Source organism: Panthera leo, chromosome E1 (genome assembly GCF_018350215.1).
Source record: "Panthera leo isolate Ple1 chromosome E1, P.leo_Ple1_pat1.1, whole genome shotgun sequence".
NCBI classification, from domain to species: Eukaryota; Metazoa; Chordata; class Mammalia; order Carnivora; family Felidae; genus Panthera; species Panthera leo.
Window position 1 is genome coordinate 30075667 of NC_056692.1, and position 15907 is coordinate 30091573.

Here is a 15907-nt window from a genome sequence, read left to right on the forward strand (position 1 = left end):
GGAAATACAAATCAAAACCACACTCAGATACCACCTCACGCCAGTCAGAGTGGCCAAAATGAAGAAATCAGGAGACTATAGATGCTGGAGAGGATGTGGAGAAACAGGAACCCTCTTGCACTGTTGGTGGGAATGCAAATTGGTGCAGCCGCTCTGGAAAGCAGTGTGGAGGTTCCTCAGAAAATTAAAAATAGACCTACCCTATGACCCAGCAATAGCACTGCTAGGAATCTATCCAAGGGATACAGGAGTACTGATGCATAGGGGCACTTGTACCCCAATGTTTATAGCAGCACTCTCAACAATAGCCAAATTATGGAAAGAGCCTAAATGTCCATCAACTGATGAATGGATAAAGAAACTGTGGTTTATATACACAATGGAATACTACGTGGCAATGAGAAAAAATGAAATATGGCCTTTTGTAGCAACGTGGATGGAACTGGAGAGTGTGATGCTAAGTGAAATAAGCCATACAGAGAAAGACAGATACCATATGGTTTCACTCTTATGTGGATCCTGAGAAACGTAACAGAAACCCATGGGGGAGGGGAAGGAAAAAAAAAAAAAAAAAAGAGGTTAGAGTGGGAGAGAGCCAAAGCAAAAGAGACTGTTAAAAACTGAGAACAAACTGAGGGTTGATGGGGGGTGGGAGGGAGGGCAGGGTGGGTGATGGGTATTGAGGAGGGCACCTTTTGGGATGAGCACTGGGTGTTGTATGGAAACCAATTTGACAGTAAATTTCATATATTAAAACAAAACAAAACAAAAAAAAAACAAACCTTAAAATCAACTGTAGTTATAAATAACATCAATAACCATTTAGAAAAGGTGATAGAAAAAAGATCAATCACATAGCAATGAACTGTAATGAGTAATAAATATACTAGAAGTAACCATTATAAAGGAAAAACAAATAAAGGTTCATAAAAACATCAAATACTCTGCACAGCATATCATGCTCATGGATGGGAAACTGTTAACTCTCCTGATTGATCTATACATTCAATGCGATTGCAATAAAATTTCTAATAGAGACTTTTGTGGAAAATGACAAACTCATCTCAAAATTCACTTGAAAAAGTAAAAGGCAAAGAATACCCTACACAATACTGAAGAAAAAGATCAAGGTATAATACCTTGCCCTCAGATACTATGAGTTAACAGAAAGCTAGAATATTTAAGATAATGTGTTTCAGGTGAAAAGACAGACCAACAGACTACTGGACAGACTTAGACTCCTTAGATTTATGGAAGCCAAGTTTAGTACAGAGATGGTATAACAATTCAATGGAGGAAATCAGGACTATTTATGAGAGTACCACTAGTTTCCCATAGAGAAAAATTTAAATTTGGATCTCTACCTCACACCATATGTAATATAAATTCCATATGAATCAAAAACATAAAGTGGAAATCAAAACTTTATAACTTTTAAAACAAAATATAGAAGAATAAGTTTACAACATTAGAATAGGGAAGAAATAAAACCCAAGTGAAATGTTCAATCACTTAGATGCCATAAAATGTAAATATCTCCATAATAAAAATTAGTACATGTAAGTAAAAAGTAGGTCAATGCCTAGGAAAAGACATTTACACATAACACACAAAAGTTTATTATCAGAATAGATAAAAAAACTTCTACAAATCAATAAAAATAGAACAGCAACTAGCTTACAGATAGTAAAGGATGTGAAAAGGCAATTCACAAAAGAGGAAAACTGAATGACCTATAAACATATAAAAAATGTTTAGCTTCACTAGAAATTAGGGAATTGAAAATTAGAAAAATTAAGATACCATTTTACACCCTTCGGGTTGAAAAAGTTTGACGTCTGAAAATAACATGTTAGCAAAGATTTGGGAAGCAGGAACTCACATGAACTGCTCATGGGATTACAAGCCAGTCAACCATTGGGAGAGCAATTTGGCATTATCTAGTCATTATCTAGTAATGTTTATGAGGTACATACCTTATAACCTAACAATTTCCCAGGTAAGTACTCTGGAAAAAAAAAATCTACTCAGGGGCATAAAGCTACCAGAATAATCACTGAAGCACTGTTTTGTTTTGTTTGTTTTAATAGCAAAAATTGGCAATAGCCTAATTGTTCATCAGTAGAACAAATTAATAAACAGTACTGTATTTATACAAAGGACTATTATCTAGATTTCAAGTAAATAATCAGAGTCATGTGTCCACTTGGCTAAATCTCAAGAACATAATGTTGACTGAAAAAAATATGCAGAATGGCACATCATTTATGAAAACTTAAAAGACTGTGGATATCACTCATCAATAGATAAAACATGGATAAACACACAGGGTTGTATTTTTCTCTGTGGAGAAATGATACAGCAGAATAGGATCAGGAAAGGGAGCACATGAAAATGTAATAATATTTGTAACATTTTTTTTTCAAATCCATAAAAATGTGGACAAAATATTGGAAAATTAATTGTGAGTGATACTACATGGGTATTCCTTATATTCGTTTCTTGTTTACTTGAAATATTTTATAACACTTTGTCTTTTTAATGAAGGGGTTTGTGGATACTGCACTAAAAACGTGAATCATTGTGTCTGCCTGTTCATAGCACTATACTGTGGGTGCTATCCTTGCCCACACTCTTTGTTTATCTTGTCCTGTACCTTCTCACAACTCTGCTGGAGCCACAGCTAATGGAACTAGGGATGTTTTCAACTGACAAATCCCACTCATTCTGGCCAGTGTCCTACTGAGGAACAAAGATCTGAACCACATGATTTCTTTCCTTGACTTCTGGAATTGATGTGTATTCCCCCAGTGGGACGCAGAAGTAAAATGTCCTCTCCTTGATGTCTGCGCCTGTCATTTTGGGCCACATGCAATCTGAGGAGTAAGTAGATGAACCTGGTCTACAGAAGTAGGCGAGACCACAAAGAGAAGCCTGGTTCTTGATAACTTGTTTCTTATGGAGCTCTCCAATTCAGGTTAGTGTAAAGTCAAATCAAATTTTGTTTTCTGTTTGCAGATTTCATTAAATATTTATATTCCCACAATTATCTCCTCCTCACTCCCTTTTAATCTGAGCTTTTGGTTTTGTGGCCTAAAAATTGTTTAGAAAAGACAGAATAATAGCTTCTTTAAGTCAATAATCAATACTAAAGGTGAAAACATATTTTAACAGTGAGGGAGGTCAAAAGTGGCTTCTGTACTTGGGAGATAACTTCTGGTCTTCAGTAAAACTCTAAAACATATATTTTTTAAAGCTAATAATTTATCACTTGGGAAAAATTATACTTGTCAATATTCAAAGTTATATCTTACCACTTCCACCCATTTCCTATCCCCAGTGCTGTTTAAAGACAAAGAGCACTAGAAACGGCCTGGCCAGTAGGCAAGCGGCATTTGTTAGACTTTTGGGAATTGGTGAGCTGATTGTTAAACATGGCCATTCTTAAAAACTGAATTATAAAAAATTATAATAAAATTACTTGTATTAAAGACAAAGGAAATACATCAAATAAAAAGCTTCTGCACAGTAAAGGAGGCCACCAACAAAATGAAAAGGCAACCCACCGAATGGGAGAAAATAGTTGCAAATCATGCAACTGATAAGGAATTAATATCCAAAATATATAAAGAACTCTTAGAACTCAATGCAACAAAACAAAACAAAACAAAAAACCAAACACTTGAAAAATGGGCAGAGGGTCTGAATAGACATTTTTCTAAAGAAGACATTCAGATGGCCAACAGGTATATGACAGGCTGCTCAACATCGCTAAATATCAGGGAAATGCACATCAAAACCACAGGAAGATGTCACCCTTGTGTATTCTTGGTGGGAATGTAAATAGGTGAAGCCATTGTGTAAAACAGTATGGAGGTTCTTCAGAAAATTAAGAATACAACTATAATATGATGCAATAATTCCACTTCTGGGTATTTATCCAAAGAAAACAAAAACCTAACTTGAAAGAATATACGTACCCCCACGTTCATTGCACCATTATTTGCAACAGACAACATATGGAAACAACCTGAGTGTCCATTGGTAGATGAATGGATAAAGAACATGCAAGATGTCTGTCAGTCTATATCTATCTATCTATCTATCTATCTATCTATCTATCTATCTATCTAATGGAATATAATTCAGCTCTGAAAAAGTGTGAAATCTTGCCATTTATAACAATATAGATGGATCTTGAAAGCATTATGCTAAGTGAAATAAGTCAGACAGAGAAAGACAAATACCATATGATCTCACTTACATGTGAAATCTAAAAAACAAACAGACAAAAACCAAAAGCAGAGTTCACAGGTACGAAGAACAGACTGGTGGCTGCCAGAGGCAGGGGTTGGGGGTGGTGGGTGAAATAGGGGAAGGGGATCAAAAAGTACAAACTCTCAGTTGTAAAATAAATACGTCATGGGAAGGCAAAGCACAGTGTGGAGACCATACTTAATAATACTATACTGCACATGTGAAAGTTGCTAAGAGAGTAAATCTTAGAAGTTCTCATCACAAGGAAAATATTCTGTAAATATGTATGGTCATGGATGTCAACTAGACTTTTATAGTGATCGTTTTGTAATACACACAAATATCAGATTATTCTGCTGTGTGCCTAAAACTCCTGTAATTTTGTATGTCAGTCACACCTCAATAATAAAAAAAAGGAAATACTCAAAACTCATCACTTCCTGATTTTTGAGGAAACAGTCTACAGTATTCAAAAACTATTACCCAATATGGTAAAGAAGTTGCTCACATTAGTAATCCACATTTATATGTAAACTACATTAATTCATCAATTACAGCCATAGGCTGGCTACAGATATGACTTCAGCAAAAATCAGTGAAAGCATTCTGTGAGAATCAGTTGGCTACGTGGAATTTACAATACAGTGTATTAAATATTTTATTTTATTTGTAAATTGTGTGCTACACATCCATTATGTCAGTAAATATAGACACACACATACATATACATATGTATACACACACACATATACATATATATGTATGGACACATGTGTGTGTGCCTGTGTATATAATTTATTCCAGGAGCAGCCTAGAAGGGCAACATTGAAATTTCATAAGAAATGGAATTGTTGGAGACAGAAAATAATAGATAAGCAATTTATTAATCCCTGGAATTGGGCATTTTTGAAAGAGAAGAGGCAAGTAAGGAAAAAAGCAACACAAGCTTTCATTAAAAAATTTTTGAAGTTTTATTTATTTAAGTAATCTCTATACCCAATATGGGGCTCAAACTCACAACCCCATGATCAAGAGTCACATGCTCTTCCCACTGAGCCAGCTAGGCAACGCACTAGTATTTTGCTACAGAGAGCAGTAGGGAGAGGAAGAAGCGAGATTTTTGAGCAGCTACCATGAGGAATTTGGATAAAGGTCTTTAGGATATTTTTCTGTGGAATATGATATAATTCCGCTTTAAAGGACTTTAATAAAAATTTACATTGTTTTCATCTGTTTAGATTTTTGTGTTTCCTTTGAATACATACCTAAACTTAGGGTCCATGAAGCATTTGAGTTATAGTTAGGTTACATAAACATTTTGATCATAAAACTATTATTTGGAGTCAATATGGGTTCACTATGAATAAACTGCCAAATTGCCTTTGTTCTTCTAATGATAGCATGGTTATACTAGCATAGCTTGACAATAACAACAAAAATGACAACAATACAACTATTACCATCACTAATAATTGTTTTTAATTATTGATAGCTGTTCTATATTCTTTACACAGATTAATTTGCTTAAATATCACAACAACCTTATGAGGCAGATAAAATAATGTCATTATTTTACAGATCAGGATGTGGACCTAGAAAGGTAGAGTAACTTGCTCCCAAGCTCATAGCTAGCAAAATCTAGTAAGGTTAGAATCCAGGCAATCTACCCCTGAAGATCATACCATTAGTGAACTATATAATGCTACAATATTTCCCAACATTAGCAGCGTAGCGTGAAATTCATCTTACTCTTCATTTCTAAAGAGTACTGATAACAACCTAAAGTAGATGTCAGGGTGCTGGAAAGCTGCCTGCATCAGATATTGTTGGGTGATTTCATGAAAGCACTTTCTGAGCCTCTGCTTGTTTAACAGAATGTTACAGACATTTCAGGAGAGACAAAGATGAAAATGAATAAAACATGGTTCTGCCTCCGAAAAGCTTAAAATCCAGGTATACACCATTTTTGTCAATCTCTTGAATGAAGTCAAGAGGCAAATCAAGTATGTCCCAAAACTGAAATAGGGTTTAAAGTAATTCAAATTCAAAAAGCTTCTAAGAATCTCCACTAGTATTCTGAAATTAATGTGTCACAGGAATAAATGTACAAGTTTGTTGTAGTATTCAAAACCAAGTGCATAAATATAGGACTGGAAAAAATCCGTTTTTATAGCAGCTTTTATACAGCATATCTAGAGGTTTTAGGATTAACCTCAAGACTAAAGTGCTATTAAAATTTCTGATGTACTCTTAGGTTATAGTAATAGAAATAACATGTCCAGAACAAGAACTTTTTTTTGTTTTCTTGGAGCTCTGCAATGGTCAGCCATCTTGGCAGGGATTTTTTTTTTTTTTTTTTTTTTTTTTTTTCAGTTCAGGACGTAATATTTTAAGAGGGACATTGAAAAATGTGACTGGAGAAAATGGAAAAGGATAACTAAACCAAGTCATATGAAGGATGGCTAAAGCAACCGGGGATGTTTAGCCTGGACCAGGAAGGCTCAGAGAGTGTATGGGATCAGATTCCAAAATATTTGGAGGGTTGTCATGTGGAAGAAGGAGTCAACTTCTGAGCTGCTCCAGAAGGCAAAACTAGCACAAGCCACCTGAAGGTTATCTCAGGTTAGTAAAAGAAAGTTTGAAGTGTTGAGCTATTAAAAATTATTGAACCTCCATGGGCTAGAGAAAGGGGTCCTAGAGAGGATGTTGTGGGGAAGACGGCTTGGGGTGGGCTGTTGAACTGCATCGTGTTGAACCACCTTCCCAAATTAAAATCCCATGATTTATAATGGCATAGCACAAACAATTCCCTAAACTTTTAAATTCTTTTTTTAATGTTTATTTATTTTTGAGAGAGAGAGAGAGAGAGAGAGAGAGAGCGAGCATGCACAAGCTGGGGAGGGGCAGAGAGAGAGGGAGACACAGAATATGAAGCAGGCCCAGGCTCTGAGCTGTCAGCACAGAGTCCGAGGAGGGGCTTGAACCCACAAATTGAACTGTGAGATCATGACCTGAGCTGAAGTCAGATGCTCAACTGACTGAGCCACCCAGGTGCCCCAATTCCTTAAGCTTTTAGAATACATACACAGGAAAATATTATTTTCCCCAAATACACAAAAACTACAATTCACATATGAGTAGCAATTATCTTTATATCCCTCCTAGAAGCAAAAGAAGCAGTGACATTTGGGTCATGAGAAGAGACGAAACAAACAGCCTGTGCAATTGCCTCTGTGCAGAGAAAGCCTGGGAACTACAGGCATAAGCCCCGGCCGGGAATCTGCTCTGTGGAGAACAGGGGGCTGTTTTCATACAAGGAAGGGAACAGAGAAGGAATACAAGGTTAACGCTGGATGTGGCTTTAAATCCTTCAGCACAGTGCCTAGCGGTCATAAAAAAAGCAAACACAAGTCAGCAAAACCTTTGCAGAGGTGATGAATAGAAATAGAACATATTACTCTGGTCTAGATAAACGCAACATGTTACATCCCCGCACTGCCTCTGCAGCATGGGCCACAGACCTTCCTCTGTAAAGAGCATTTCAGGCCTGGGGAAGAAGAAAATGCAACCAGAACACAGGCGAAAATTCTGGCACATGGATCTTCAGGTAAATTACACAAACCAAATTAACACAATTGGCAAGTGGGCACCTAGAGATGGGGTTTTGAAAGGGAATCCCGCCAGAGACAGGAGGAGTGAAAGGGAGCTGCCAGAAGGGACTGCTCTAGGCTGGTTGAATACAGGACAAAGTAAGAGAAAAAATGGAGATTGTCATCCAGACAAAGCTCGGTGGAGAGTCCAGAAGAGTCAAGGGGAACAGACCTTTGCCTAGCCCACAAAAGCCCCAGATAAAATCCTAACCATACTATGCAATTTATTAAAAGTTTTCTTCCCCACTAACCAACCAGCTTCCACTAGTCTCAAGCATTCTTTCTGACTTATTTCATTAACATTTCCTTCTTTTTCTGGAGTGGTCAGAGCCCCAGGGAATCTCTTTCTCTCTCCTCCCCCTTCCCCCCCCCAACCAGTGGGGCATTGAATGAGAGCCAGAGTGTTGTCTGTGTAAAGAGAAATTGCAAAACCACAAATTGCAGAAAATCGTTACTGCCAAAAATCGAAAGGAACACACAATATCACCATGCCTCTTAAAAAGCAATTGCGCATTTTACAGGCCTCTGGATAATTCAGGTTTGTTTGGCAACTTTCTCACCCATACCACCCAGAAGACAATTCTCTTCCACCAGAGGCAGTGGTCCCAAAGAATATTTGTAGTTAAAGAGAAACAAAAAATGTGGGTGCAAGTCCTTCCAGGGGCCTTGCTTTGGCCCAATACGGTTCTATTTGATTCTATTGTGTAGTATTGATTTTAAGATCCAAAGTTTGCCCCTCCCAGATTCCCAGGGATTCCTGCTGAGACAGAGAGAGAGCCTCCAATAATGTAACAAGAATCCCTTAAAGACACAAAGCACTTTCAGATGGCAAAATCTTTCCGAAATGTTACCTTATGTGATTATCACAACAACCCTTTGACAGAGGCAAGGAAAATGTTTTCCCTTTCTCCTCCTCTAACCCATAATAAAGACGCTTTGAAACTGAGGGGTTCAGTAACATTCTTAAAATCATACCACTTCTGAGGGAGTGATCTGGGACTCAGACATAAGCCTTCTGAGTTTTAGTCCTGAGTTCCTTCTATCACCTATCCCCTTTCTCTGTGGGGGCATGCCTTCCTGACTTGGCTATGGCTGCTCTCCTTCAGAGGAGTTGGGATTTTATGTGGCCCATACACATTTCCAGGGCCTTGACTTGGAAAACCTCCTGCCATTCACTACAGATTAAGCCTTGTCTGAATGCGTGCTGATTAGGTCGTCTTCCATTTGTATTTGTTGTATACTACAATCATCACTGGGGTAATGCCAACTCCTGAGGTACTGATCGAGTCTGGCTGCCAAAATGAACCCAAATCACAATTGCCTGGTGATTTTAATGTGTTTCCATGACTCCATGGGTCAGACCAACTCCCCACCAGTTTAGCTCAGAGATGACGTGGAGAGGTGGGAAGAACTGTTTTTGTCTGGATGGTGCAAAACTCTGTGCAAAGTTGCTGCTCAGAGTATTTGCTAATAAAGGGGATCACCAAGCACTTTGTATGTCCTTGAGAAAAAAGTGTGAAAGTAAAGTGATCACAGATTAACCTCCTAACATGGAACAGCTAGCCATTTCTCTCCCCACCTGGGAGATGCAAGGTGCTTCAACCAAAACTTTGATAAAGAGATCTTGAGGTAGTGGTCACATATGTGTTCATAGTTGCATACTTGCAAATAATGACTAAAAATGCTATCTTAAACTACCTTCCGTCTAATTGTCACCATGAACATATTCCAAATATCTCTTAGTATTTAACATTAAACCATTTAAAATTAGTGATAAGCCTAATTAGACACATACAGTGTGAGAAAGAGCTATGGAATATGAATATGGAGGAAAGTAAACACAGACTGTTCTCCTGAACAATTTCTATGTTCAAAAGAAAGAATACAGTCAGACGTTAACATGTGTACAAATAAAATACTTATGATGGCACATGAAAAGGGAGACTGCTCCTAAAATCCAACATGGCTTCACAGGCAAAAGCTGCTTAAAACATTCATAACTTGCAGGTGTCTTGATGATGCAATAAAGACCAAAGTGATATAACACAGAAATTGACATTTTAAAAAATTCCAGTGAACACAGATACTTTGACATAAAATCTGAATGGTTTTAATAAGGATGCATGTTGCTTGGGCTAGTGTTTGAATATTTGGTGTATAGCAATGGGATCAATCCATTCTAGAGAACAGACAAAATATATTATCCACACATTCTTGGTTTACCTGGCTCAAGGTTGTTGATCTCCTGCTTCTACCTTATGGTTGTTGATCTTCTGCTTACTTATCTGTAGTGACAAGCAAGTCACTACCACTTGAACTACTTTTGAATAGCTAGAGTCTTTATCCTGAATTCACATCTATCCCCTGCTTTTTGAACTTGAGTATTATCAAATTATTCCAGAGACAGATGGAACATTCATATTTTGAACTCCCAGTTCGGACCTGGTGTAATTTTATTTGGTCTTTTAAAAAAGAGGGGGTTTGTAATTTGGCTATAGACACTGAGAGTACCAAGAGTAAAGAAACATAATACATGGAGATTCGTTCTAGAAAGAACACGGGTTTACAGAGCGGCTGCAATGCAGTACACACAGGGAGGCATTATTAAGATAACTACCCTGCTATTAAATGTGAAACAGCCTGTGACTGTGAGGAGTGACCGGGCAAAGAGTAATAAATTAGCCATTTGAGAGAAGCTGAATATTCAAATGTTTGGTGTCACATGATCATCATATCTAAAAGAATACTGCCTAATGTCTCCTCCTCACTTTTTTTCCTAGCTTTTTAGATGCAATGTAGTGGCAGCCATGATTGGGTTCGATCTGTTTCCCAAACGGTTTATAAAATATCACACGATGCTATACAAACCAACAGTGTGAAACATTAGATTCACACTGAGGCTGCATTTGTTGAGCCAGGCTTTAAAAAGGCAGCAATGTGAGATGGGAGCCTTAAAGATGAGGAGGTTTTAGGAATTAGAGCTGAGAAGGAGATACCATTTCAAGGAGGAAATTTACTTACATTTTGCTGCAAGTGAAATGCCTGTCTTTAAAGGGCAGCCTCTGAAACAAAGAGAAAAACAAAAACAAAAAACAAGCGTGTTAAAAAAAAAATAGAGAGCAACCAATTCAGAATGAAAAAGGCACTGGATTGTCTTTGAAGGTACAGCCACTGACTGAAAACATGAGGGGCCCAGAGATGAAAACATTTTTATTGGGGAACTCTTCTTAGAGGTACAGAGAGAAGTAGCCCACAAACAAAACATGCAAGTCAACTGTCATATCTCACCACATTCTCAGCTCCCTGTCCTGGACCCTCCTAGAATTTCCAGATCCCTTGATGCTCACTTTGTCTCCCACATCTGATCCTAGCTAGAGAGAAATATGGAGAGTCTAGTTGCCTAGTTCAACGGCTTAGACTCATCATTCTCTGGCTTCTGGTTCATACTGACATTACACCTTATTCTCATAGGCCCAGCTCTGAGACATTGTTCCATTAAATTAAGCTCCTCATAAAAATTATGCTCTTCTCAATTCATGCTTATTTGGGTAAGTGGACAAGTTTTCTTTTCCAAGGAATAAAAAGCTATTCTGGGGAGTATTGGGGTGGGGGCACTGGAATCGATGCCAGGTTTTTCCTTATTCAAGATGGCAGTAAAAGAAGAAACAATTAGACTGAGCCTGTGCTTGGAAGGAGTTTGCCAGTTGTGCAGGCAATTTGTTCGGTGTGGCAGCCTACCAGACAACTCAGTTTGCTTCCAAATCCATTTCCCCCCCTTTGGATATACTGTGGTTATATCCAAAGGGGGTCCTTTTCAAAGTAGTAGATTTAATTGGGAATGGCAAGTAAGCCCCCATGATTGATATGAACAATCTGTGTACTGAGATTCACATGATTCTGGGTCATCTCTAAGACTGAACACTCAAGTCATGGTGTCCTTGGACCTACAGCAAGATCTGCCATGCCCCCCTACATGGATCTGGATAAGCTGGATTAGTGACTTTGGCGAGCAGTATTTTTCCAAGCTCTGCCATTTTAATTTTTTTTTTTTACATTTATTTATTTTTGAGAAACAGAGTGAGACAAAGCGTGAACGGGGGAGGAGCAGAGAGAGTAGGAGACACACAATCTGAAGCAGGCTCCAGGCTCTGAGCAAGTGGTCTGCACAGAGCCTGATGCGGGGCTCGAACCCACAAACTGTGAGATCATGACCTGAGCCGAAGTCGGACACTCAACCGACTGAGCCACCCAGGCGCCCCCAAGCTCTGCCATTTTTAGTAATAGTGTGCCTTTGACAAATTGATTCAGTGCTCTGGGATTGATAGAAATAATAATGTGGCTATTTCAAATAGTTGTAAGAGTTAAGTGAGATAATGCGTGTGAAATAAGTGCTACTTAGTGTTTTACTGTTATTGTTCTTACTACCAGAAGACCTATCTGGGAAAACAAATTAAGAAGATATAATAAGTCCATGATATTGGAGCTGGGAGAGTGGCTATGGAGAGAGTTTTGCTTGGGTAAGATGTCTCCTCTCTTGACCATCTGCACTGTACCATTGTCCCAGATTTCTCTCCCACATTGCCTTCTTCCACTCTTCGTTTCTCTAACCGCTGAGTGTAATTCAGGTTAGATTAACATCCACACTGGAAAATCCCTCAGTGTTTTAGCAAGCCACCTAATTCCACATTTACTATCCATGGACATGGTTGGGGTGAGGCTCCTAGGCTGACAAATTATTAAATTATTGAACTATTGACCCCAGAAAGAACCGGCATAGTTCTTCTTTCAGAGTTCTTTACATGAGGTAGGTGCTTGATACATTTTTATTGAGTCGACTATTTTAGATGGATCCTATGGTGTGACTCAATAAGATGTCATATGCGTCACCGACTAGGAGGAGTTAGAAACACTGCTCTGACAGACAACACACACCCCCACCTCTCCCTCCTCCAAACAAAAAAGTGTACTGAAAATTCTTCTCAAATTGTGCACCCTTCAGTTCCTCTAAGGAACTTGTTGCTAGGAAACAAATTTAGACAGCTCTCACCTGCTGAGGAAAGTTTTTACTACTGCTTCAGATAACAGGTTCTTCTTTAGTGACAAAAGTATTAACAAAGAAAACTGTCTGTTACTTCACGGATTCACTGGACAAGAGCTCTTTCTTCATTTGGGCAACAATTTCATGGCAATATCATTGATTACCCTGAAAACTATTCAGAGCTGTCCTTGAGACTGCATTATGAAGCCACCTAATGCAGTGGTACTGATCATTTTTCTTGGGGTACAAAATAAATAAAGCAATCAAGTACAGTGTGGGTGGTGGTGAGGTTTTATAGACTACAGAGGAACATAAAAGCTTGCTTTGGCTTTCTATGCTTATTTCCACATTAGAAAAAGAAATACCTGAATTCTTAAAGAAGAGAGCATTTAAAATGAATAACTAACTCATTTGCTAAATGTGTATTCAGTGCCCGGTATGTGCAGCACACTGTGCTAGGCCCTGAGAATACACTGCCTGCTCTCATGATAACATCTGTCTGGTAGGGGAGACAACTGGACAGTTTGGAGGGATCGCATGATGATGTAATGCAAAATCACAAGGTGGTCAGAGAGGAGGGGAGGTGGTCTTTGATGATCCAGTGTGGAAAGAGAAATCAGGGAAGTCTGATTGAGGGGAGTGTTAGGATAATATCTGAAGAAAAATTCATATTTAATAATGCCTGTTGATGTTGCTGAGTCTTAATGCATCAGGAACTGTCCTAGGTGCTTTGGCATGTACTGATTCACTTGTTACTGCTAACCACCCTAGAAAGGAATTCAGCCTTTCAAGGAATTCCTAGAAAGGAATCTGGTTTGAATACCTCAGGGTGGGAGTTAAAAAGCCAAATGGGGGTTCCTGGAGCACACCAGGCAAAAGGACATCATCAGTGGCATGGGGCCCCGGACAGGAGGAACTCGTTCTCCTTGAGGGACCAAGAGACCAATACCACCATTTGCCTCATTTAGCACATCCTTCAACCAAACCCATTCTTCCACCATGGGAGTCCTTAAAGAATCATAGATGGGGCCCTTCTGATATCAGTCCTGGATAACTTAAGTTACAGAGGCCTTGCCTCCGTGTTCCCACCTTGTGGAGATGCAAGGTCCTCTTATCTCTCTGCCCTGAACCACACCCACCTAGTACCCCTGAGCCACCCTCAGAGGACATGCAAGGTCAGCATCTGGGTCATGGTCACACATGGGCCTGATCCACGTGGAATGGATCTTATTCAAAGCCCTTGGATTTTCTTGGTCTCCTTGCTAGGACTTCAGATTCCTATGCTCTGACAGTCACTGGGATTTATCAACTGATGGTCCTGGAGCAACTGATCTCTAGGCCAAAGTGTTCAACTAAGGGATTCTACACATCACCTGTTTATCTTAACTTCTTACCCTGGTTCCTGTGGCTGATCCCATCTGGTTATGATCTGTAACCTACAATTGACACTCATTAAAAAAAATAGACTACTTAGTAATTTCAGAATGTTCTATGCTCATTGAAGTATCTGGTTTGAATTGCCTGCTATTTAAAGTTTTCACAATATGCAAAAAATTGCATCAATGCAAGTATAACTGTTTGAATGATATAACATATGGAATAAAATCTCCTATGTATCTATTCCTCTCTACAATGCACAATAAAATAAAGTAGTTCCTACATGTCCAAGATTATAAATTTTGAGATGAAGTCGCTACCACTTTCTTATTCTGAATTTTGAAAAAAATTTATTTTATGTTAATTTTACTTATTTGCTTATTGCTATGGTAGGAATACTTATTCTCTATTTCACATATTCCCAGGAGTGCTGAGACCAGTTTTTTTTAATTACCTGGGAAATTAATTTAAGAATGAACAGGGCCCCTGGGGGGCCCAGTTGGTTAAGCATCCAACTCTTGGATTCAGCTCAGGTCATGATCTCACAGTTTGTGGGACTGAGCCCCGCATTGGGCTCTGGGGAAACAGCAAGGAGCCTGTTTGGGATTCTCTCTCTCCCTCTTTCTGCCCCTCCCCTGCTCACTCTCTATCTCTCTCTCAAAAAAATAAATAAATAAACTTAAAAAAATACTTTAAAAATGAACAGATGCCAGTACCAACATTTTTGTAGCTATGTTTCCTAGGGCAAGTGAAACAAAAGCAAAATTAAACTACTGGGACTACACCAAAATAAAACACTTCTGCACAGCAAAGGAAACCATCAACAAATGAAAAGGCAACCTACTAAATGGGAGAAGATATTTGCAAATGACATTTCTGATAAGAGGTTCATATCCAAAATATATAAAGCACTTATACAACTCAATACAAAAAAAAAAACAAAAAACGAAAAACAAATAATCTGATTAAATAATGGGCAGAGGACCTGAATAGACATTTTTCCAAAGAAGACAGACAGCCAAGAGACACATGAAACAATGCTCAACATCACTCATAATCAGGGAAATGCAAATCAGAACCACAGTGAGATATTACCTTACACCTGTCAGAATTGCTAGAATCAAAAAGACAAGAAATAATAAGCACTGGCGAGGATGTAAAGAAAAAGAAACCCTTGTGCACTGTTGGTGGGAATGTAAATTGGTGTGGCCACTGTGGAAAACAGTATGGATGCTCCTCAAAAAATTAAAAATAGAAGTACCATATGATCCAGTATTCCACCTACTGGGTATTTACCCAAAGAAAACAAAACCACTAATTCAAAAAGATATATGGACCCCTATGTTTATTGCAACATGACTTATAGAGCCAAGATATGGAAGTAGCTCAAGTAATCTAAGTGTCCATCTATGGATGAATCGACAAAGAAGATTATATATATTATATATTTATAGAATATACTTATAAATATTATTCGGCCTGAGAAAGAAGGAAATCCTGCCATTTGTGATTTGTGACAAGATGGACTGAGATGGGCCTGAGGGCATTGTAGTACATGAAATAAATCAGAGAAAGTGTCCATTGG

General features: G+C 38.4%; 1 protein-coding gene across 1 annotated transcript in view; it reads right to left on the minus strand.

Moving 5' to 3' along the window:
- The window catches only part of ANKFN1 (ankyrin repeat and fibronectin type III domain containing 1), a 299871-nt gene that overhangs the window by 231029 nt on the left and 52935 nt on the right, over positions 1–15907 (minus strand). Inside the window, exon 2 of the mRNA XM_042915828.1 lies at positions 10929–10969. Within this exon, the coding sequence (XP_042771762.1) occupies positions 10929–10969 (41 nt within the window). The remainder of the gene's footprint in view (positions 1–10928; positions 10970–15907) is intronic.